The sequence below is a fragment of the Tenrec ecaudatus genome, chromosome 12 (assembly GCF_050624435.1).
Source record: "Tenrec ecaudatus isolate mTenEca1 chromosome 12, mTenEca1.hap1, whole genome shotgun sequence".
In the NCBI taxonomy this organism is placed as follows: domain Eukaryota; kingdom Metazoa; phylum Chordata; class Mammalia; order Afrosoricida; family Tenrecidae; genus Tenrec; species Tenrec ecaudatus.
In genome coordinates this window covers 100,652,684-100,677,230 of record NC_134541.1, presented here as the reverse complement: position 1 = coordinate 100,677,230, position 24,547 = coordinate 100,652,684, and the positions used below count along the sequence as shown (strand labels likewise).

Sequence of the window (24,547 nt, the reverse complement as noted above, 5' to 3'; positions counted from 1 at the left end):
TGGGGCTTCAAAAAGTTCATGGGGGAAAAATGTTCATGGGTAAATGGAATTGAAATATACTGGAATTTTCCCATGAACTTTTGAAGCCCCCTTATGTGTGTATTTTACCACAATTTAAAGTGTATCAGAAAAAATGTCTAAAGTGATACCCTAAGTACTCCTGTATCTTACTCCATTTCTGTCCATTGAAAGAATTGATTGAAAACAAGTGAACACAGATACGAAGAAGCAAGACCAAACCACACACAGCTCTCAAGACAGAACAAACTCATGATGGCAAATGGCACTGGACACTCCAGAATCACTATTATGTTCCATGCCAGAATTCAACATACTGTTAGCTCCCAAACAAGTTTTCTTTCCCCAAAGGCCTTTATACCTAAATCATTTCTGCCTGCTACAATTATTCCAAGAACTGAAAGAGAGCCACATCACTGAATATGGCTAAGTTTTTCAGTCATAAGGGGCAGGCCCACACCAGCAGCTCACTACACACCAATCTATATAGTATTCCTGCCCAAACAATGCAGCATAGAAATGAATTCTTTCTCCCCACCACAGAGCTCATCTAAAGATTGAGTTATTCTGTAGTTACCAAATATTAAATTTAAAGTTGCGAAAAGTTTTCAAAATGAAAACGACTTTCTGTGCTCCAGAGAACCACCAAAGTAACTACAGCAGTGATTTTAGGACACATAGAGCCAAGGAGGGAGGCTAGTCTGCAGATCTGTCTGCAGCTGGCTTCTCAGCTACCCGATCTTGCCGTAGGGGCCTGAGGATAGCGTTCTGACTTCACAGAGCTTTGGCTGCAAGTGGAGGCCCCTCTAAACAGCCAGCCACATTCCTAATAATATGAGATTAAGTTTTGAAGTATTGGCCTGCTCACCATAAAGTCAAAGATTCAATCCTTCAGTTGCTCCATGGGAGAAAGATGAGGCAATATGCTCTCAGAAAAACCACATGGTGCTACAAACTTGCAGCTTGTTGCTTCAGCTTCTCTACTACAGTAGACCAACTCAAAGCTAATCTCTGCAACAGAGACTTCATGACAGGAGAACTTTCCAGGCTCCTCCTTCCCTTGTGCTTTGTGCTGTGACTGAGCACAGGCAGCAGGGTAGCAAACGGTCGGTTTCCATGAACTATCATGTAAGAACCAAGAGTTAAGGTATTCACCTATGAAAGGTATAATGGTTGGTTTTTTAAGATTGGCCCATACTGTGGAACAATGTTTTACAATGTCAAATAGTTTGATCTCTTCAGTCTTGAAATATCTTCACCCTAATTCCATTGAGACTTGGGAGAACTACTTTGAAACCCATCTGCCCAGCTATTAGTATAAGCCTCACCTTCTACACGGAATAGCCACTTCCCTTGCACCTTTGTACTAAAGCAGCAGGTATACGTAGGCATTACATTCCTTAATTCTTCAATTGCACGTTTTATTGTGGTAAAATACATGTAACCTTTTACACTGGCATCCAGTGTGCTCAGTGTTACGTCTGTAACCACCCTCTAGCCCCACACCCCTGTCCTCTACAACAGAAACCCCCAGTTCATTAAGCAGCCGCTTCTCGCGGCTCTCCCATACTCCTTGGCGTCAACAAAGGAATGCCACTCCTGTGAGCCCTCCATCAGCAAAACTGAGCAAGGGCTCAGCTTTTCTTTTCACTTACTCGGCATGCTACAGTTTGCAAAAGCTACCTCCCTTAGAAACACCAAGCTTTAAATGTAAACACTTTGGAACTTAGATACCCTAATCTCCAAGGCAGAACTAGAATTCATAAGGTGTCAATTATACCTAACCATTATACTGGCCGTGGAAACCTTAAGACAAACTCAAACTTTCTAATTCACTGTGTAATGAACACAGTAAGGACATTCTCCTTAAAGATTTAAGAGCTCTCTCCAGAGGTTCTGATGGTACCTGGCTGTTTCCCTACACAAAGTGACATCTGTGGAGTGGTCAGAAGCCCTCTCTGCCTGCCTGAGAAACCAGTCGTGAGCAGGTACTAGCAAAGGAGCAGCCAGAAATGACCAAAGAACCATCCAGGGAGAGTTTACACGTCTTGATGAACGGCTCCAAAGAAGAGTAACTGAGATCAGGGTTTGGACCCATCATGTGCAGTATCCATTACCCTCCTCTGAGTTCTAAAGACACTTTACACACACCATGATGAAACCTGAGTTGTTGCCCTCAGCTCTTTCTGATCCATGTTTTTAACCCCGATCTCTCTTTCCTTTCTGTAAAACAGTGGGACTGAGAGCACTAAGCTTTCTTCTAGGGCAAACTTTAGTACAGAAAGCCCTAAAACAAGGTCTTAACACCGACCTAACTGAATAGCACTAACACCATGCTAACATGCTCAAATTGTGAAAGAAAGTAATTCTGAATATTATTATTACATAAGTTTCCTTCAAAGGAAACTCACAAGCTTTGGAAATGTCTGGCTCTTTGCTAGCATTCTCAAGGAAAAATTAGGTTGGAAAGAGCACTCTGCCTCTTACCTTGTTTGGCATCATCACAAGCTGCTGGCCTTTGCAAATTGATCCCGATTCCAGCTTTCCCAGGACCACAGTACCCATATCCTGGGGAAAACAAAGTGAGTCCCCAGACTGTATTAGTGTTCTAAAATGGCCCCAAATGAGCATTTCGAAGCGTACTCATAAAGGAAAATCTTCAACACAGGGTGGTTGAAAACAATGACATAGGCATGCCTAAGAAAACATGGGGCAGGGTTTCCAGTTGTAAGACCTGACGTAAATTTCTTGGAGCCTGTTTCTTCATATAACTACTGCCGTCAGCCGATTTCAACTCAGCGCTATACTACATATAGCCGGGCAAAGAATGCCTGTCCAAGAAGTTTACACAGAACCCATGGCAGGATGAGGCATTTGTAAGATAAACCACGCCAAGCTCATCGAGTTGATGCTGACTCCTACTGGCCCTACAGGACACGGAAGAGCGGTCCCGGTGAGTTTCTGAGACTGGACCTCGTTCCTAGAGAAGAAAGCCCCATTTTTCTCCCTCTAAGCAGCTGACTGGTGCTTTTGACCTACTGACCTTGTTGGGGGGAGCAGCTCAATACTGAACCACTACACCAGAGAGGGGCCTTAAAAAATTTCATGTAATTAAAAGTAACTAGTTACAAAAGGAACTTTTGTTTTTGTTTTGAATTTAAAGATTTAATCTGTCGTTGAACTGGAGTAAAACTCAAGTATATTGCTGGTAATATAAATTGACAGTGTGTTTTTGGAAAGTTATCAATGTTCACCAACTTGAGAGTTTATCTTTAGGACAGGACCATAATATCATTGAAAAGGAAATCAACTAAGCTGATTAAATAAACTCAGATCTATCTACACCTTTAAATACGCAACCATTAAAATAAAGTCTGTTATGTTTTTGTGAATTGTGTAGTATTTCTTAGTGAAAAATAGAACACAAAGGTTCTAATTTCTTCAGCATTTTGGTTACCTTGTACTTATCCACAATTGGCAGCCTGATTGGTCCATCAACTGATCTATTGAAGTTTGGCAAATTATCCAGATATGGAATAAATGGTAACCCACTAAAAACGTAACAGCAATGAAAGAAAGTCAACAAAAACATCAAAATTTACAAGAATCTGTAACTTCCTACAAAAAACACTATAACAACATTTTAATTCTACCCATGTACTTTACTCATTCAACCACATCTCTCATTTATTTCTCAGAAAACTAGAAATATAACGGTCGGTCCAACTTTAAGTTTTTAAAAATAACGAGTGATTAATGATTAACACTTAGAAATGTATTTTATAGCAAATAGCCCATATGTTGTAAAGAAATGGCTATATTATATTTAAAAAAATAAATCATAATATTTAAAAAATAAGTCAGATTTTTGTCTTCTGGGGATCAGACACATTCCATTAAAGAATACTAACACCAGTAAATTATGGGCTGCAGCACTGTGAAGCACAAGAGGTATAAAAGCGGGGTAAATATGCTCTGTAAGTGCAGTTCATTGTAACTTGAGTATGTCGTAGGTTGGGGACTGCCTATATCCCCCAAATTGATCTACAGATCCAATACAATTCCTATCAGAATCCCAGTCTTTTTTTTGGTTGCCAGAATTAATGAACTAATGCTAGAACTCATATAGAACTCAAAAGGACCCAGGAGAGCCAGAACTATCTTGAAACAGAACAAATCTAGAAAGTTCACACTTGAGTATTTCAAAAGTTAATACAAAGCAACCTCGGTCAAGACTTGGTGGTATTGGCTTAACATTCGATGTACAGAGATGGAGGAGTACAATCAAGAATTCAGTAATAAACTATGTTATGGCCACCTGCTTTCCAACAAGGGTGCCAACGGACAATTCAACAAGGCAAGAGTGCGTTCAAAATTGGCACACAAAGAAATGAATGTCCAAATGGCAAAAGAAAAAAAAAAGGAACCTAGACACAGACTTTACAGCTCACCAAATAAAAGCTGACAAAGATTTAAATGTAGCACACATAGAGAAATGAGTCATTGAAACTTTATCAAATTAAACTGGTTTGAGCATTAACGGCCACCAGCAACAAAGTGCAAAGGCAGCCCACAGAATGGAAAGAAATCTGTGTTAATCACATATCTCATATAGGACACATCCATCAAAAAAACTCAGGTAAAAAACAGATAAAGTCTATATGACAGTCTCTTATTACTTTAAAAAAAAAAGAAGACAAAAGCGACTTACCTGTACCAAGGACAGAAATCTGATTGCTCCTTGAGATTTGCTCCTGTCAGTCCCGAGCAGGGCATAAAGTGAATGTCCTTTTTGGGATTGAAGCCAACTTTCTTCAGGAATGGCACTAGTTTCTCTTTACATTCCTCATATCTATGAATATATATAAACAATCCAATTATAACACTAAGCAATTAAACTGTTTTCATCATTTAAAAAACTCAAAGGTTAGAAAAACCTCCCAGGGAAAAAGCATACCACATACCAACCTTCAATCCACTAACCTACCTGCTAAAACAAACAAAAAACCAGGTAGCAGCAAACCCCATCTAAACCTACCTCTCATTGCTCCAATTTACTGTGGGATCATCCATCTTATTAATGAGTACAATCAAGTGTTTCACACCAGCGGTCTTTGCCAACATGGCATGTTCTCTTGTCTGTCCCCCCTTTTCAAATCCAGTTTCAAATTCTCCTTTCCTGGCAGAGATCACCTATTGCAGGAAATCAAACAGGTCATTCTTACCAGTCAAGAATGCCTTTCTAGCAATAAGACAGCTTTCCTTTGAGTCACACCAGACACTTTTTGCAAGAAAATACATGCAACATTCCAACCTGTGTTTTTGCCAACATGACAAACCAAACACTAAGTGGCTCAACATTTTGGTCAACATTTATTCCCACCCCCAACTTGGTGGGATCTGGTATGCCTGGGGATTTTGTAATCACACACTAAGGAGCTCCAGTGCCATGACACTGTCACAATCACAAAAGGATGAGAGCCCCCCAAAAGGATAGTTTCTTGTCATCTTTATAACCACAGTACTTAATGGTGGGTCTGGCATTTAGTAGACACTCAAACTCACTGTCACCTGGTCTATCTGACTCAGCGACCAGATAGGGCAGGGTAGAACCGCCTCAGTGAGTTTCTAAGACTCTTTACAGAAGTAGAAATCCTCATATTTCTCCCTTGGAGTGACTGGTGGTTTCAAATGGTTGACCTAGTTAGCAGCCCAACTCATAACCGCTGTTCTGACACAGTGAGAGATAACAACAACAGGTTAGAAAGCAAAGAAAGAAAAACATCGAAACACTCTCCTCTAAGTATACAATGAAGATTTCCTAGCTTTCTTCGTGAGACAAGAGGGCAGATTGTGAGTGCGAGCATTATTACAGCTACCTGCAACCTGAATTCTACCTTTTAGATTCACGTGGGGCCTTCTAACCAATGATAGGGTGAAAATGATTGTCTTACCAGCACTGCCAAGTCAGCTTGAGAAGCACCACCAATCATATTTGGAACAAAACTCTTGTGACCTGGAGCATCTAGAATTGTGAAATGCTTCTTTTCTGTTTCAAAATAGGCACGACCCACTTCAACAGTTTTACCCTTGTCTCGTTCTTCCTGGTTTGTGTCTAAGGCCCAAGATAAGTACCTGCAAGAATTTAAAGATAATAATATTGCTAAGAGATATTCTTCTACAGTAGGGGTTCTCAACCTGTGGGCCGTGACCCTTTGGGGGGGGGGTGGTGGTGTGTCAAATGACCCTTTCATAGGGGTCGCCCAGTTCATAACAGTAGCAAAATTAGTTATGAAGTAGCAATGAAAATAATAATATGGTTGAAGGGGTCACCACACCACAAGGAATTTTATTAAAGGGTCGTGGCATTAGGAAGGTTGAGAACTACTGGTCTACAGTTAAAAGGATAAATGGTAAGAACCAGCTTTCAGTCTATCACACATATAACTCATGAATACAACTGGACAAAAAATGTCCAAAAATATACAATGTCACCTGTGAACGAACAGAGAAGCAAGTTTTCCAAGAGTGTATGTGAATGCAAGCCTAAACAGCACAAAACAAAACAACCAGATCATTGTCATTGGGTAGACTCTGACTCATAACACCCCCATAAGGAGTTTCCCAGACTGAAAATCTGTACAGGAGCAGACAGCTGTATCTTTCTCCCTCCTAGCAGTTGATGGGCTTGAATCTCTAACCTTGCAGTTACCCCAATGTCTTAACTCATGCAGGCAGGTGAGCACTCCTTTACAATAAACATTTATTCAGATTACACCATCATCTAAATTTTGTAGCATATAATCCTCTTTAAAAAAAATAAGGCTCCCATAGGGTCACTTGATGACGACAATCAATGTCACTGAATTGTACATGTAGAATTTGTTGAGATGTGTGTTTTGTTATGTACATGTTCACAAACATAAAAGGTTATTTGACTTATAAAAAAATAAGGCAACACCGATTAGCATTAATTTTCACATTAAAAACAAAAAGCCCATCAAACGTGCCCATCTGAAAGGGTGTGCTATTAAAAAAAAAAAAAGGAGATGAGGTTAGAAAGCAGAACAAAGCCGGCCCTTTCTTTTACATTGCATTTTCTTTTTCTTCAGTTAATGATCATAATTGTATTTAGGACTGAATTATGTTCTGCCCCACCACCCCTGTAACAAGTTTGACTTCTGGTTATCATACATTTTTAAATATAATTTTAGTGATTACACACGATCCCCATCAACCTGGTTCTTTTTCATACTTTCTATGGTGGGGAGCTTTTCCTTGTCAAACCATCTCAGATCTCAAGAACGTATAGTTCAATCGACTGCAGAAGCATTACAGAAGCAAGGCTTTCCTTAAAATACATTTACATTGTCAAAGACGTTTACCAAGTTTCTCTGTTTTTCTCTTTAGCTTCTCGTTCATATTTCTCAAGTGTCCTTTTGTCAACCATTCCGGTTAAATACCTGAAAAAGTTAAAGACACAAAAAATAATGAAGGAAACACAAACTATTCAGTGAGGTCAGGAAAATTTTAAAGCTTTCAAAGGAAATTTCAACTGAAGAATATAAGTATTTTTAATGGTGTCTATACCAGCAGTGGATGCTAAATTCATAGATGAAAGTTTGGGGAAAATGGGTATTTGCGGTCTCAAAAACATCTCCTCTATGGAAATCGATCTGGCGATATCTAAAACAGATGGAAGTCGAGCTACCATACGACCCAGCAACCCCTCTACTGGGCGTATACCCAGAAGAGACAAGAAACAAACCACGGCCAGGGCCTCCAATGTTCATCACGGCAGTTCACAATTGCTAGGAGTTAGAAACAACCCAAATTTCCATCAACTGACGAGTGGATTAAAAAACTGGTACATACATACAATGGAATATTACACATCGCTAAAAAGCAGTGATGAACACATGAAGCACATCACCACATGGGAAAAACTGGAGGAAATCATGCTAAGTGAAGTAAGCCAAGCACAAAAGGGCAAATACAACATGAGTCCTCTGAGGTAAGCTTAAAAAAGGGACATAGGGAAAAAGCTGTATACAAACATTCCTGGGGCGAGGACCAGGTAGTATGACAGGGGCCAGACCAAATCCAGGGAAACATATGGTAGCCAACTAAAATGGAGGGGGGTGGGGGTAAGGAAAAAGAGAAATGGGTAGCGGGGTAACATGACATTAACCCACCAAAGGGAAGGGTATTTGTTTATATCTCCACAGGTAAAGAGGGACCAAACTTCAATCCGGTGCTCCAAGATGTGAATGTAACATGCCAGCATGAAGTAGGGAACCAGTGGAGAAGTTTGAGGGGCCGGCCCTTATCCCAACTACATGGACAGCTGCCCCTCCCCCAAGAAGAATTTATTTCAGAGGATGGCACTGAAGCTGCAGCTCAGGGAGAGGGACATGGCAATGAAGTCCCCAGGGAGTACCAAAAATAGGCTTTGGGGCCAAGGCTTGGCACCCCATCAGACTCAACCGGAAAACACTCCTAAAGGCCAACAAACAGTCTTTGAACTAATTACAAGCTTTCTTTTATGTTGTAGTTGTGGTTTTTTTTGTAATTGGATTTTTGTTGTTGCTTTGTTTTCTTTTGTTGCTTGGTTTTGCTCTGTCTTGTTTCTGTGCATGTTATTATCTTCGCAGGTCTGTTTAAGTAAAATAGGCTGGACGACCAATTTGGAGGAGAAAACAATGGGACTGACGGTTCCGTGGTGGACATGGAAAAGGGGGAGGTGGGGGGAAAGGAAGTGGTATTAACAAACCCAGGGACCAGGGAGCAACAAGTGATTCAAATTAGTGGTGAGGAGGGTGTAGGAGGCCTGGTAGGGCGTGATCAAGGGTAATGTAACCAAGAGGAATTACTGAAACCCAAATGACCGCTGAGCATGAAAGTGGGCAAGAGGAAAGGAAATAGAGGAAAGAACTAGGAGGCAAAGGGCATAGATAGAGGTCTAAATAAAGGCATGTACATATGTAAATATATTTATATATGAGGATGGGGAAATAGATTTATGTGCATATATTTATACGTTTAGTATTAAGGTAGCAGACGAACTTTGGGCCTCCACTCAAGCACTCCCTCAATGTAATAATACTTTGTTCTATTAAACTGGCATTCCATGATGCTCACCTTCCCAACACTATCTCTGAAGACAAAGTGGGTACGTAAGCAAATGTGAAGAAAGCTGATGGTGCCCAGCTATGAAAAGATATAGCGTCTGGAGTTCTAAAGTCTTAAGGTAAACAAGTGGCCATCTAGCACAGAAGCAACAAAGCCCACCTGGAAGAAGCACACTAGGCTGAGTGATCATGAGGTGTCAAATGGGATTGTTTCAGGCATTGAACAAAAATTCGTATCATTGTGAATGAGGGGGGAATATGGAGTGGGGACCCAAAGCCCATCTGAAGGCAACTGAACATCCCCTTATGGAAGGGTCAGGGTGCAGTGTAGCAACAATGAAGCACAACTTTCCATTATTACCTAAATGCTTATTCCCCCAGCCCCACCCCCCTATCATGATCCCAATTCTACCACCATGTACCCTTGACAGAAGACAAGGACACAGCTCCTTACAGTTTTCTTCCCTCAAATACACAACCTTGATCTAACTGCAAGAAACATTACTCAATGCCAAATTGAAGGACATTCTTGAAACGAACTTAGCCTCCCAACAACCGGCTGCCATCAAGCCAATCCAAATGCATAGTGATCTTATTCCATGGAGTGGAATTGCTTGCCCCCCTGCCATTCCCCCACCCCTTTGGCCTCCTGAGGCTGTAATTCTTTATGGGAGCAGACAGCCTCATTTTTGTCCTACAAAGTGACTGGTGGGTTCCAACTGCTGACCATGCAGTTAAGTAATTCAAAGTGTAACCCACTATATCACCAAGCCAAAAAGAACGAAAAACCCATTACACCACCAAAAACAAACTCACTGCCTGCCATCGAGTTAATTCCAATTCATAACAACACTGTGGAACAGGGTACAACTGCCTTCGCAAATTTTAAAAGACTTTAACTCTTTGTGGGAGTAGAAAGCCTCCTCTTTCCCCTTGGAGTGGCTTGTGGTTTCAAACTGCTGGCCTTTCAGTTAGCAACCCAGTGCATAATCATCCTACTACCCAACAAGGGGTCCGTCCATAAACAACGTCAAAACTATCAAAGTTGTGAAAAGATAAGTCACAGATTAAAGGAACTAAAGAGACACAACAGCTAAATGCAACATGGGATTCTGGAAGAGAAAAAAAGGCAGAGTCAAAACTCAGGTTCAAATACAGTTCACAGCTGAAGTCATAGTGTTGCAGCACCAATGCCAATGACCTAGTTTTGGTTTTTTATTATTTTTAAATGAACCCAGTTTTAATGAAATATGTTAACACTAGGGCAAGCAGAATAAAGGATATATGGAAACCAGTATTTCCGAAAGCTTTTTTTAAGTCGAAATTGTCAGTTTTTAAAATAAATCAAAATGCTATAACAATGGGGGCAGGTATAGAACAAAGTTTTTCCAGACAATGAAGTCTTACTATTGAACTTCAACCCTATCCTAGTTACAGCAGCCCTGCCTTGGGTTCTCCTCTCTGTGGTCTCATGTAGTCACCCACACAGCGGTGCCCTGAAGCTTGTGAGTATAGAACCCAGGAGATGCCAATGAAGACTGCCCTGTCACCATCATTCCCATAAAACACACCGCCTAGTGGACCCTCCATGTCTATCCATGGTTGAAGGCCTCCATTAGAGGCATTTTCAGGAGGAACTGGCAAGATCACAACTGAGATTACTTAAGCAAGCACGGCTCCAATGACCAAGTCTATGAACTAGGTCTGGTTTAGAGTATAGATCGAATGGAAATTTAGGGCCTTTGAAGTACAGATTTTCTGATACTACCGTCCATCATTAAACGCCATTTTCACACCTTGGCAGCTTCAATAAATGATAAAAATTGATTTTAGTTTGTTAGCCAGATTACTAGTCTGGTTATATCTATATATATTTAAGAGCTGATAAATGGGCAGGGGTTGAGAAGCCCACCCCTCAATTAGATTCAAGAGCTGGATCACAGCTTTCAAGTAAAAAACATTCCAAGCAGACTAATATTTCTTGTAACCAAGCTGGTGGGTTTTTGTTTGTTTTCGTAAAACATAAAAGACAGCTTTCAGAAATAATTCTTGTTCCACAAGAGTCAGACAGTGAGAACAAAACAATTTTTGGGAAACCCTAAAATGCAACTAACAGTTAAGAATCATCACATGGCAAAAATGACTTAAGTCAGCCTCCCCCCTTAAAGAGTACCATATTTTAACTTGTCTTAGCTCCTTTATGTCAATGCTTAACAAGGCCTGAAAACCAATGAATCATTAACTCACTAGCATTTGGTTGGTTAGACGGACCTCTATGGCATACACGAGGGCTTCATGTCAGAAAATTCCATTTTTCATGAGCTCTTTGAAGGTCTTTCCTTTACAGAGCTCCCCTCCATGTTTTCTGCCTATCAGGTTTATGGGGAAGCCCTACATCCCTGACAAGTGGTTGAGATGCAAGAGATGGGCAGCAATGGGCCTGTGGACCCTTGTAGTGTGAACGCATGACACTGTTCTTTGCTGGCTTTGTGCACAAGATAAGCCTTCTAGGCCGCCCATTTCTAAATTCCTGTTCGTTATTTTGAAGTTGTGTTTTCCGCAACAATGCCTCTTTTGTACTAAGACTGCATTTTCCAGTGTCAATCATGGAATACACTTGCCAAGGATTTAGAAGGTGATGCCGAGTCCCAAGGAACACACCAGGGGGCTTCAAAAAGCTTGTGGAAGAATGTCATTATCTTTCCATTCCATTTTTTCCACGAAACTTTTAAAGCCTCTCACGTATCCCATAGAATTCTAACTCCAAGGGAGACATATGTGTGCCACATAGTCCTTCCTCCCAGGTTCTCACATAGATTTTCTCAAAATTCTTATCACTTACTAAAAGTTTAAACACTCAATAATACAGCATGCATTCCATTAATTTAAAAAAAAGTAATAAAAATCTTAATTTTTTCACTGTCGTGAAAGGGTTAACAAGATACTTACATTATTTGTCCTCCAATGGTCGACTTGCCAGCATCTAAAATTAACAACATGAAAACCAAATGTTAAAAACAATTTAAAAAACCCTCCTACATGAAGCTAAGTAAAAAACTATCGCTACAAAACCACAGAAACCATTATTAAACAAAACCATCAAAATGTAAAAGCTAGTGTTCCTCCACATGGTCTCATCTAGGTCTACACACTTCTACAGGTAATGTTCCCATCTCTCAACCTTTCCCCAAAGAATTTGGTACTCTTACAGCAGTCTGGGCACCTTCAAAATCATGTTCCTTTTCTATGTTCTTTGACTTGGGGGAACAATAAGACCTGTGAAGATTATGTCTTTGGGATCCTCCAAAATAGCTGCCCCCCACGTCCCGCCCTTTCTGAGCTGACCTCTCTGCCTTGATGAATTTAACTGGCCCAGGAAATGCTTTCAAAAGCCACTGTTTTGAAACCTCCTTGTATTACTAAAAAAGGAACCCTGGTGGTAGAATGGGTTTTGTGTTGTCTTGTGAACCGTAAGGCCAGCAGTTCGAAACCACAAGCAGTTCCATAGAATAAATGTGAGTCTTTCTACTCCCCTCAAAACAACCCAAGACCTTTTAGATTCCGTTTGGTTTCCACTACACATCCTCCTGTAGCTAAACCAGCTATTTGCTGTAGTCATCCAGGAACTGGCCATTTCTCACGGGCACTATACGTGCAACTTACCGACATGCCCGATGAACACGACGTTAACATGCTCTTTTTTAGGAGCGCCAGGAGGTGCCACCACAGACTTTGGTTTGGGCATTTCCTCTTCTTCCTCCATCATTTCTTGGGCATTCTCCTCTGGCGGCCGTCCATCACCCAAGGAACCACGCCCTGGCTCCACTTCACTTAGCTCTTCTTTGTGTTCCCATGATTCTTCCGGAGACATGTCTGTTTCTCCATTCTCTACTAAAAGAAGCCGTTTTCATTTAGTATCCTTACAACCTGTGGCTTATTCTTAACACCCAATGGAACTGGGCACATTCGGCACCATTTCTTCATGTTCAGTGACAGGGAAGCTGGAAAATCTCTTTCTCAACAGAAATGGCTAATGGCTTTCAAGCTGGATTACTTGCTGACATAAGAGAGCTCTGACTCAGAGACCGAGAGATTGCTATCTGAGTAATTAATGCCTCATTTTCATCAGGACAAACAGAATGTAAACAAGAGATCTAACATTCCTAACAGCCCAATTATTCCACTGTCCCCATGCCCTGGCAGGGGAAGAAAAAGGAAAGTTTAAGGCGAGCCAGGGAAAAGTATAAGTAACTTCAATAAACCAACTTTGTAAAACTCACAGAAAAGGAAGACAGAATACCATTACTGAAGTTCCTGGCAGCAATCTTCCAAGTAATTCTATTATCTCTGCATTGACTAAACTTACCACAAACTTGCTTATATCCAATTTGCTGTTTTCTAGATCTTGGTAGCAAAGAATTGACTGCAGGCACTACAATGCATTAATGCTTACATTGACATGTCTCATTTTACTGTATTAATGAGGTCAGAAATTTTCTTACCAACAGCTTCTGACAGTTCCATGCTAACAGCTGAATTTGAACCTAGACAAGAAATCGAGAATACAATGTATATTTACCAGGCACAAGCCAGCTTTATCCACCACAAACATGTTTTTTCAATCAGGCTGTTAAAGAATCACATCATAGAAAATTACCTTCACACAACAGTGGCTGTTCCTCTTGAGAAGGCTCCACAGGTGCTGTTTAAATAGAAATAAATTCCATAATGAAAAATTGGAACCTGACATGGACTTTCCTTTTATTGTTTAAAACATTGTAAACATATGTTGCTAAAATGTAACAAAAATCCAGTAGTTCAGATCAGTAACAACTACAAGTTTTCAACTAGACGCTATTGTTTCATTTTCTTTAATAAAAACATCACCAACTAATCATTAACGGAAGGGGCATTAACGGAAGGGGCTGGTGGCTCAGTGGGTTAAGCACTGGATTGCCATAGGCATGATTGGTTTATGTCCACCAGCTGTTCTGCAGGAGAAAGGGTAGTGAGTGCAATCTACTATTCTCAGAGATCCCAATAAGCAGTTTCATGCCAAGTGGGGCTGACTCAATGGCACAGGGCTTTTCAGTTCTTGAAAATATATTCACAGAAACCAGGGAAATTAAAAAAAAAGTTTATTCATGATATATTTGTTCTCTTGATTTGTTTTGTAAACTGTTTCTTCATAAATATTATAAAAGAAACCTACAAGCTAGCAAAGATCATGTTTATAAGAATTTGCTCAACAAACAAGAGCAATAAAATAGTTTATTTCTCTAGACTAGTGGTTCTCAGCCTGCCTAATGCTGTGACTCTTTAATACAGTTCCTCATGTTGTGATGACTCCCAACCATAAATATATTTTCGTTGCTAATTCATAACTGTAATTTTGCCACAATTATGAATTGGGCGACCCTTGTGAAAGGGTTGTTCGACCCCCAAAGGGGTCACGACCCAGTTTGAGAACTGCTGTGCTAGACTATCCCTTGGTAAAGCTCTAGTCCAAGAAGTCAGTAGAGCAGCCCTTTTTCAGATTCCATAGAATACTTTCATGAGATCCTTGAGTAAATTAACCCTGGTAGCATGAAATATACATCTGTATCAAGTCTATGAAATACACACAAACCCTTATAGCTTGTGCATAGGAGACAACTCCAACGATGCCAAGAAGTGGGGAAAGAAGAATCTCTTCGATAAACTGGGAAAATTGAATTTCTACGGGCAGAAAAATGAAATATGATCCATGCTTCCTCACAAACCATGTTCAAAATGAATCAAAGACCTAAACATGCAAATCCAAACCATAAAAAGCCTAGTATTCAACAGATTACTTAATATAACAACAAACGCAAAACAGCAAAAGACAAAATAAATAAATTGGACCCCCCCCTCCCCTGGGAAAAAAAATCTTTGTTAAACAAAAGATGACTAAAAAAAGTGAAAAGACTGAGGGGCCAGCTACCTGGACAGCCACCCTCCCCACAGAATAATTCACTTCAGAGGACAGCACTGAAACTACAGTTCAGGGAGAGGGACATGTCTGATCAGAGCACACGGGAGAGAGAGAGAGTGGAACACATCCTGGCCCATCAAGGCCTGAGGATGATATTCCTGCTCAGAGCAGCCAAAGCACAGAGAGGACAATAGGGCCAGCTCCATATGAGACACGATGCCCCTCGCTGACCCGTAGTGCTATGGGGACAACACTGGAGACACAGTGCAGAAATTGCACCCGATCTGACCCCACCACACTGAGGGGAAACACTAAGAGTGTGCAACAGAACAGCAAGGGGAACAGATAGATTTTGGGGCCAGGGCGTGGCATCCTATCAGACTTGACCAGAAAACACTCCTAAAGGTCAACAAACAAACCCTGAACTATTTACAAGCTTTTATTTTTTGTCATTGGTTTTATTGTGGTGGTAGTTGTTGTTTTGTTTTGCTGTCCTGTTTTCTGTGTATATTATTTATTATCTTTGCAGGTCCATTTAGAAAAGATAGGCAGGATAAACAATCTGGAAGAGAAAACAACAGGACCGAAGTTTGGGGTGGGGTGGGGGGAGAAAGTGGGTGTTAACAAATCCAGGAACAAGGGAGCAACAAGTGATCCAAAATCAATGGCGAGGAGGGTGTAGAAGGCATGGTAGGGCTTAATCAAGGACAAGGTAACCAAGAGGATCAAGGGCAAATGAAGGCTGAACATGATAGGGGGACAAGAGGAAAATCAGAGGAAAGAACTAGGAGGCAAAGGGCATTTATAGAGGTCTAAATATAGGCCCGTGCATATGTAAACATATTTATATATGATGATGGGGAAATAGATCTATGTGCATATATTTATAGATTTAGTATTAAGGTAGCAGATGGACATAGACCTCTACTCAAGCACTCCCTCAAGGCTAGAACACTTTGTTCTATTAAACTGGCATTCCATGATGCTCACCTTCCTGACATGATCACTGTACAAATGGGTGCATAAGCAAATGTGAAGAAAGCTGGAAAAAAGGAAAAAAAAGAAAGCTGATGGTGCTTGGCTATCAAAAGGCATTTGGGGTCTTAACGGCAAACAAGTGGCCATCTAGCTGAGAAGCAACAAACCCCATAAGAAGAAGCACACCAGCCTGTGTAATCACAAGATGTCAAAGGAATCAGGTGCCAAGGCATCAAAGAACAAAACATTATGGGCAGTGTGGAGTGGAGACCCAAAGCCCATCTGTGGGCAAATGGACATCCCCTTACAGAAGGGTGGCAGGGAGGAGAAGAGCCAACTGGGGTAATAGCACCAATGAAACATAGTTTCCTCTAGTTCTTTTAATGCTGCCTCCGCCCCTCCCCCCCACTATCATGATCCCAATTCTACTTTACAAATCTGGCTAGACCAGAGCACGTACATGGGTACAGATAAGAGTTGGAAACACAGGAAATCCAGGACAGATTAACCCCTCAGGACCAGTGATGAGTAGTGACACCAGGGCAGGGGAAGGGGAAGGTGGGGGAGAAAGGGGGAACCGATCACAATGATCTACATATAACACCCTCCTGCCTGTCCGCCCCGCCCCACCGACAGAAAAGTGGGTGAAAGGAGACTTCAGATAGTGTAAGACATGACAAAATAATAATTTATAAATTATCATGGGTTTGTGAAGGAGGGAGGAGGGGAGAGGGAGGGGAAAATGAGCTGATAGGACTCAAGTAGAAAGCAAATGTTTTGAGAATGATGATGGCAACAACTGTACAAACGTGCTGATACAATGATGTATGTATGGATTGCGATGAGTTGTACGAGCCCCCACTAAAATGATTTTTTAAGTGAAAAGACAAGCTGTCAACTAGGAGAATGTTATTAGAACCCACGTATCTGTCAAGAATTGAATATGCAAAATATACATAAAACCTAAAAGACAACCCCATCATAAAAAGAGCAAAGACCCTAAACAGATATTTCACCACAGAGGATGTCAAATGGTAACCAATCACATGAAAAGATGCACAGCATCATTAGCCATCAGAGAACGATGCACATCAAAACCATGACGAGATGTCATTTCACTCCCATTTGGATAACCAAAGGAAGCCTGGTGGCACAGCAGCTAGCTGTTGGGCTGCAGTCAGCAAGGATCACAGTTCTAAACCACCAGCAACTCGCTCCATGGGAGAAAGATGGGGCGTTCTATTCCTGTAAACAGTTACAGCCTCAGAAACTCAAGGGGCAATTGTAGGTCGCTATGTCGGCATTGACTCAATGGCAGTGAGGTTTTTTAAGGAGGAGAGCCAAGATGAGAAATAAAAGCAACAGGAAAGTAACAAATGTTGGCAAGGATACAAGGAAAGAAGAACCTTCCTTATTCATTGCTGGTGGGCAAAGCACTTGCTGAAAACAGGGCAGTGGTTCCTAAAAAGTAAACCCACCCAAAACAGAACCACTATTTTATATGACCCAACAATTGCACTCTTAGATAAATAACCAAGACTTGCAAGCAGAGGCTCAAAAGAGAGACCTGCCCACCAATGCTAACTGCAGGACTATTCACAATAGTCAGAGGACGAAAACAGTCAACCAAAAGATGAACGGATGACTAAAATGTGGTACACACATACCATATAGTACTTAAAACTTGACCAATAAGATAAATGAATAGAGAACTGAAGTTCTGATACATGCTCCAAGATGGACAGAGCTTAAAGACATTCTGCTGAATGTGTTAAAAACAATCACAGAAGGGCAAATACTGACCTCACCTACACCACCAAATTCTCATGGATTCTAGTCTGGAATCATGGAAGCTGGATGAACCTGCAAACTACTGCCCCAAGATAATCTTTGAATGTTAAAAATATACTCTCAAGTTTTCTTAAAATGGAACAGTTTAGTTGAACTAGTAAAACATGTCTCCTTTGAGCATTGCCCTCGTTAAGAACTAAATGGGGTCAAACTGACACCAATAACTCAAAAGGTTCGACAAGAATCTAAGACAGCAGTAAGCTTATGTTAATGAGGACCCACTTGGACTAGTAGGCTAAAGAACAATTACACAACTTGGTGAATTGTATGTACCGGAGAAGCTCTTGAACTGGTAAGTATATTGTGCCAGCTGTATTTTTAACAAAATAAAATTAAAAACCCACTGCCATCAAGTCAGTTCCAAATCACAGCAATGCAATAGAGGGTCTTGGAGGTTGTGAATCTGGATGTAGACAGCTTCAACTCCCAGCCCCCAGCCCCACTAGCCGCTGGTGGTTTTTTTAACCACCTACCTGGCAGTTAGCAGTGCAATACGTACGGATGGACACACCCAGACTGCTGAAATAAACCTTAGGGAGGAAAAAAAGGGCCTCTGAACCTCAGTAACAGCATGAACTGTTGTTACCAGAGAGACGAGTAGAGATTGAGAGGAAGCATTTAAAAACTTTTAGCAATGTAAAATAGTAATTTTATGTATGTTCAACCGAATAATTGAAAATAAAGATTAGGTTCTAGACACAAAACAATGCTCTAAAAGGCAAAGAGACAAGGGCCTTGGAATCACCTGAGGGTCCATAGAGTGAGTTACAAATAATAATGAATCCAGAACTCATAAAACAAAACTTAAAAATTGCTGCCAAATAAAAACCACATCCGTAATAAGGAATCCAGCGCAGTGTTTTCTAATGGCATGAAGTGTTGAGGAAAGCGGTGTCTTGTTCCTGACAGATAAGGGGCATGCTTGGCTTAGGGCAAACAAGCCGCACAAGTGAGGTGAGTGAGTGCTTAGGGGCAAGGCATGGGACAGCCTTGGAAGCCGATCAGGGAGTTCTACTTTGTCTCACAGGGTTGCTCTAAGTTGAAATCGACTTGATGGTAGGTGGGTGGTTCTGGTTGGAGGGAAAATCTTTTAGACTAGGCTTTGAAAGGAAACAATAATTATACTTCAGACATAATACAAAATAACCATTCTTCATTCTCCCAAAGGAAAGTTTACTGGTAAAAACAAACTCACTGCCAGAGAATCAATTCTGACTCAGTGACCGGCCAGGGCAAGGGCACACTGCCCGCATGGGTCCCAGCCCGTAAATCTACCACTACTCTGTACTTCGGGTGCAGAAGGCCTCATCTGGCGGCTTCAAACTGCTGACCTTGAGGTTAGCAGCTCAAAGCGTGGCCCACTAGCCACCAGGGTAAAGGAGAAACAAACATCCCATTTTCAGAGAAAGTGAAGCAGTGCTACAGTGAATCAATTTCACACGTGCTGCTCCATCAACGTATAGGGCAGCAGAGTGGTGGGAGAAAGGAACTGGGAAATGAATTCTTGGACTTAAAGCCACCTTGTCACTTATAAGTTGCAAAATGCAGTTATTTCATATGGATTATGGGAAATATGACAAGATTGCTCAGAGGATTAAATAAAAGCAGAATTTCATGTTACATAACTCCTGACATCTATTAGATATTCAACAAAGGACAGTCTTCATCTCCTAACATGTTCTGAGTATCATGGGCCAAACAGGGACAGAAGGCATAAGCAGAGGGCAGGAGTAGCCAATGACAGCAACCTACTGACCTGTTTCCGAACACCACATGGAGCAGGTCTACTCTGCACACAGGGGACTGTCATGTGTTGAACAACTTCACAGCAACTAAAAGCAATTCATTATTGTGTCCTTATGTGCTGATGGCTATCTCATTGAACTCTCCAAGCCCACGGATTACATAGTGTTGTTACTATGTAACACACAGGTGTAACATACAGATCAACATTAACTGTAGGCTTCTACAAGTTACACACATGCCACCTTGCCTCTTCTCTTCTGATATAGCAGTAACTGAGCTATGAAAGGTCATTTGGATCCACTTGACAGCAACATGTTTGGTTTGGAGGAACCCCACTGGACTATCTTGTCCCGGAGGGTCATTATGAGTCACCACTGACTGAATGGCAGCGAGTTTATTTTCTTTGTTTTTGGAGCATAGTGGTTACTCGTTGGGCTGCTAACCACAGGGTCACCAGTTTGAAACCATCAGCTGCTCTGAGGGAGAAAGATGAGGCTTTCTACTACCATCTAGAAGATTTACAAACCTGGAAATTTCCAGGGACAGTTCTCCCTGTTATATAGGGTTTCTATGCGTCAGAATTGACTTTTTTTAGTATGGTACTTTAAAGCAGAAAAAAGGTGAAAACTACTGAACGACGGGCTTCCCCATCCCTCACTAGAACGGTGCCTTTCAAAAGCAACTAGTATATGCACCTAACCAGCTAGCTCCTTGAACAATGCTCCGAGATCTGCAAGCATGTTGTATGCAGGAGCTGGTATGGAGGTACTTCTCAGTGACACCTGTCATGAGACTAGAATACAGCATAATAAAAACCTGGTCATAATTTAATTTTCAAATCATTCTATATTTATGAGAGGGCTGTCTTAAGATGGTAAAGCCTGAAGCTGAGACAGTGCCAAGTGTCAAAGCAACAGTGCTTCCTATACACAATAGAGATAGTAACAGCCTCATGAATGTCCCCACAGACAGTACCGAAAAACAATAAAAGCCGGTATCAGAGGCAGAAGCCTGCAGAACACATACACACAACCAATGGGTTTTAGCCTTAATGACGATATACTAAAAATAAAAAATCAAAATATTACAGACCATGACCAGCAGCTGTTGAAGGTTATTTCCTAGCATTAATATTTCCCAAGAGTGACTTGCGACAGTGTCAACCACTAGGACAGAAAATGGAGACGGTGCCATAGTCCAAACGGATGAGTCCTGTTTCGGAAAGTGTTTCAACCAAAAAAGTTTTAATATCCAACCACAAGCAAAGGAGTAGCACAGTTACTGCCGGGGGGGAGAGGGGGGGAAGACGACGAAGCGTAGATTAGCTCCTAACCCTAGCTCCTGCAAGCACTACTGGATATGACCTTGATACATTATTTAACCTTTCTGAGCCTAGAATTTTCTCTTCTGTAGAGCACATCAACAGTATCTACAACCTCAAGCCATTAAAATATGCTAATTACTCAAATAAAGTTATCATTACTACAAGCATTTCAGAGCCCCATGAAAAGGGCAAAAACCGCACCGGAGACACAGTGTGGGAATTGCACCTGACCTGATCCCACCACACCGAGGCAAATCACTGGGGGAGTGCAGCGGAACAGCAAGGGAATGGAGTGGCAAGGTCCCCAGGGAATGCTGAAAGTGGACTTCGGGGCCAGGGCGTGGTGCCCCAACAGACTGGACTGGAAAACGCTCCTAAGGGCCAGCAAACGATCCCTGAACTAACTACAAGCTTTTCTCTTGTGAACTGTTTTATTCTGTTCTTTGTCAGTGGTTTGTTTTTGTTGTTTTGTTGTCTGGTTGTATACTGTTGCTTTGTTTTCCTCTGTCTAGTTTTCGTGCATGTTAGTGACTCCACAGGTCTGTCTGAATAGGACAGGCTGGATGAACTATCTGGAGGAAAAACAACGGGACCGACAGTTTTGGGGGGACTTGGGGTGGGGCGGTAGGGGGGTAAGGAAGTGGTGTTAACAAACCCAGGGACAAGGGAAAAACATGGGACCCCAAATGGTAGAGAAGTGGGAGTGGCAGGCCTGCTGGGAAATGATCAAGGGTAAGGTTGCTTAGAGAAGAGGTATACTCTAGCCCAGGTGGCGATGAAGCATGGTAGTAGGGCAGGAGGAAAGTCAAGGGAGATGGAGGAAAGAGCTAGGAGTCAAAGGGCATTCATGGAGGTCTAGACAAAGACATGTACATGCAAATATATATAGGAGGATGGGGAAATAGATCTATGTGTCTATATTTATAGGTCAAGTATTAAGGTGGCGGAAGGATCTTGGGCCTCTACTCAAACACTCCCTCAATGCATGAATACCTTCTTTTATTAAATTGGAACTCTATGATGCTCACTCTCCCGACACAACGGCTGGAGCCAAAGTGGGTGAACAAGTAAATGTGGTGAAGAAAGCTGATGGTGCCCGGCTATCAAAAGAGATAGTGACTGGGGTCTTAAAGGCTTGAAGATAAACAAGCGGCCATCTAGCTCAGAAGCAACAAAGTCCACATGGAAGAACACACCAGCCTGTGTGATCGAGTGGTCCCAAAGGGATCAGTTACCAGGCATCAAAGAACAAAATTTGATATCATTGACTGCACACCTCCATGATAGGATCGCTGAAGACAAATGGGTGCATAAGCAAATGTGGTGAAGAAAGCTGATGGTGCCCGGCTATCAAAAGAGATAGTGTCTGGGGTCTTAAAGGCTTGAAGGTGAACAAGCGGCCATCTAGCTCAGAAGCAAATAAGCCCACATGGAAGAAGCACACCGGCCAGTGCGATCACGAGGTGCCCAAGGGACCAGGTATAAGGCATCATGCAAAAAAAAAAAAAAAGATATAAGTGTGTGTATGTATGTGTATATATGTGTATATGTATATATGCATGTATATATATGTATATATATATCATATTAAATGAAGGGGGAAGTGCAGAGTGGAGACCCAAGGCCCAAGTGTCGACCAATGGAGATCCCCTCATAGAGGCGTTTAGGAGAGGAGATGGGTTAATTAGGGTGTGAGGTAGTATCGATGAAGAACACAGCTTTCCCCCGGATCCTGGATGCTTCCTCCCCCCAACAACCATGATCCGAATTCTACCTTGCAGGGCTGGATAGGACAGAGGCTGTACACTGGTGCATATGAGGGTTGGAGGTACAGGGAATCCAGGGTGGATGATACCTTCAGGACCAAGGGTGTGAGGGACGATGCTGGGAGAGTGGAGGGTGAGTGGGTTGGAAAGGGGGAACTGATTACAAGGATCCACATGTGATCTCTTCCCTGGGAGAGGGACAGCAGAGAAGGGGGGAAGGGAGACTCCGGATAGGGCAAGATATGACAAAACAACGATGTATAAATTACCAAGGGCATATGAGGGAGGGGGAAAGGGGGAGGGAGGAGGGGAAAAAAAAAGGACCTGATGCAAGGGGCTTAAGTGGAGAGCAAATGCCTTGAGAATGATTGGGGCAGGGAATGTATGGATGTGCTTTATACAATTGATGTATGTATATGTATGGATTGTGGTAAGAGTTGTATGAGTCCCTAATAAAAGGTAAAAGAAGAAAAGAGAAAAAAATGATTAGGGCAAAGACTGTACAGATGTGCTTTATACAATTGATGTATGTATATATATGAACTGTGAAAAGAATTGTATGAGCCCCAATAAATTGTTAAAATTAATAAAATAAAAAAAAAGAAAAGGGCAAAAACCTTTACGAATGAAACATAAGCAGAGCAAATTCCAGGGCCACTCTCAGAAAACCCATGCTGGCCGTGGCACTCACGGTGGTAATAGTTAGCTTGAGGCATGCTCTGGTTTCCATTAGTGAACAGAATGAGCACTAAAACCAGCAGTTGGCAAAACTCAACTGTATCATTAACTCTGTGAGTGACCCTAGCCATTCACTTAGCGTTTATAGGCTTCAGCTTCTTGATCTGAAAATGAGGTGATCATATGACTGCTGGGGTCATTTCCAGCCCTCACATTCTATGAACTGGTTTATTCGGTCACAAATCAACCCATCTGCAGAGCAACAAGGAGCCTGGGTGGCAGAGTGGTCCAACATTGGGCTGTTAGTGGCAAGGTCAGCAATTTGAAATCACCAGCCACTCACAGGCGAAAGGTGACGAGGCTTGTGCTCTGGAAGCGGTCCGGCTCAGAAACCCACTGGGCAGTTCAGCCCTCAGACTTGTCTCAATAGCAGTCAGTTGGGTTTTCTGGTAGAGCAACAGTAGTCTATTTTAAAATTTTACATCACATCAACTCCAAAAATAATTAGAGATCCACTTAACATACATAAACCAAAACCATTTCTGGCAGCCCCAAAAGGAGTTAAAAGAACAGAAAACTTTACTCCTACCAAAATCAGCCACCCCAAGGCGAATCATGGCAGCTGCTTAACAGCACACTTGCCTGCCACAGAAAGAACCAGGAAGCGTAGACAACTGCACCAGGGACATACTAAGGTTTAAGGCATGCAGCATTCTTTTGTCCCCACATGAAATGACATATAAGCAATCATCTAATTGGAATGTGCCTTGGAATTTATCATCACCACTCTTGAACTAAGCTACTGAAGGATGCTTCAGTAATCCTTGAGTGGCACAATGCAATTGCTTGTTAATGGAAAGGTTGGAAGTTGAGTCTACCCCGAGGTGCCCAGGAAGGGCCTGAAAATCTACTTGGGGGTGAGGGGACACCAGCCAAAGAAACTCCTATGGTGTTCCATGAATATTTAATTGCCTCCTTTGCCATGAGCCCAGAATCACTGGATGGTGCCTAGTTAATGTTACTGAACATTCTTCATCCAAAATTAATAAAACACAGAATAGAATTTCAAGTTGTCATAGAACCTAAACTCTCCGGAGCC

General features: G+C 41.8%; 1 protein-coding gene across 3 annotated transcripts in view; it reads right to left on the bottom strand.

Annotated features, from left to right (window-relative positions):
- Positions 1-24,547, bottom strand: part of GSPT1 (G1 to S phase transition 1) — a 38,053-nt gene that overhangs the window by 6,239 nt on the left and 7,267 nt on the right. For 2 of the 3 annotated variants that reach the window (XM_075564277.1, XM_075564275.1), the window contains exons 2-11: positions 13,807-13,851; positions 13,652-13,693; positions 12,813-13,040; positions 12,099-12,132; positions 7,404-7,481; positions 5,973-6,153; positions 5,057-5,211; positions 4,730-4,870; positions 3,476-3,569; positions 2,506-2,586 (exon numbers count right to left, since the gene is read on the bottom strand). In XM_075564277.1, coding sequence (XP_075420392.1) covers positions 2,506-2,586; positions 3,476-3,569; positions 4,730-4,870; positions 5,057-5,211; positions 5,973-6,153; positions 7,404-7,481; positions 12,099-12,132; positions 12,813-13,040; positions 13,652-13,673 — 1,014 coding nt within the window. In that variant the 5' untranslated portion in view covers positions 13,674-13,693; positions 13,807-13,851. The remainder of the gene's footprint in view (positions 1-2,505; positions 2,587-3,475; positions 3,570-4,729; positions 4,871-5,056; positions 5,212-5,972; positions 6,154-7,403; positions 7,482-12,098; positions 12,133-12,812; positions 13,041-13,651; positions 13,694-13,806; positions 13,852-24,547) is intronic. The other variant, XM_075564276.1, reaches the window with a different exon arrangement.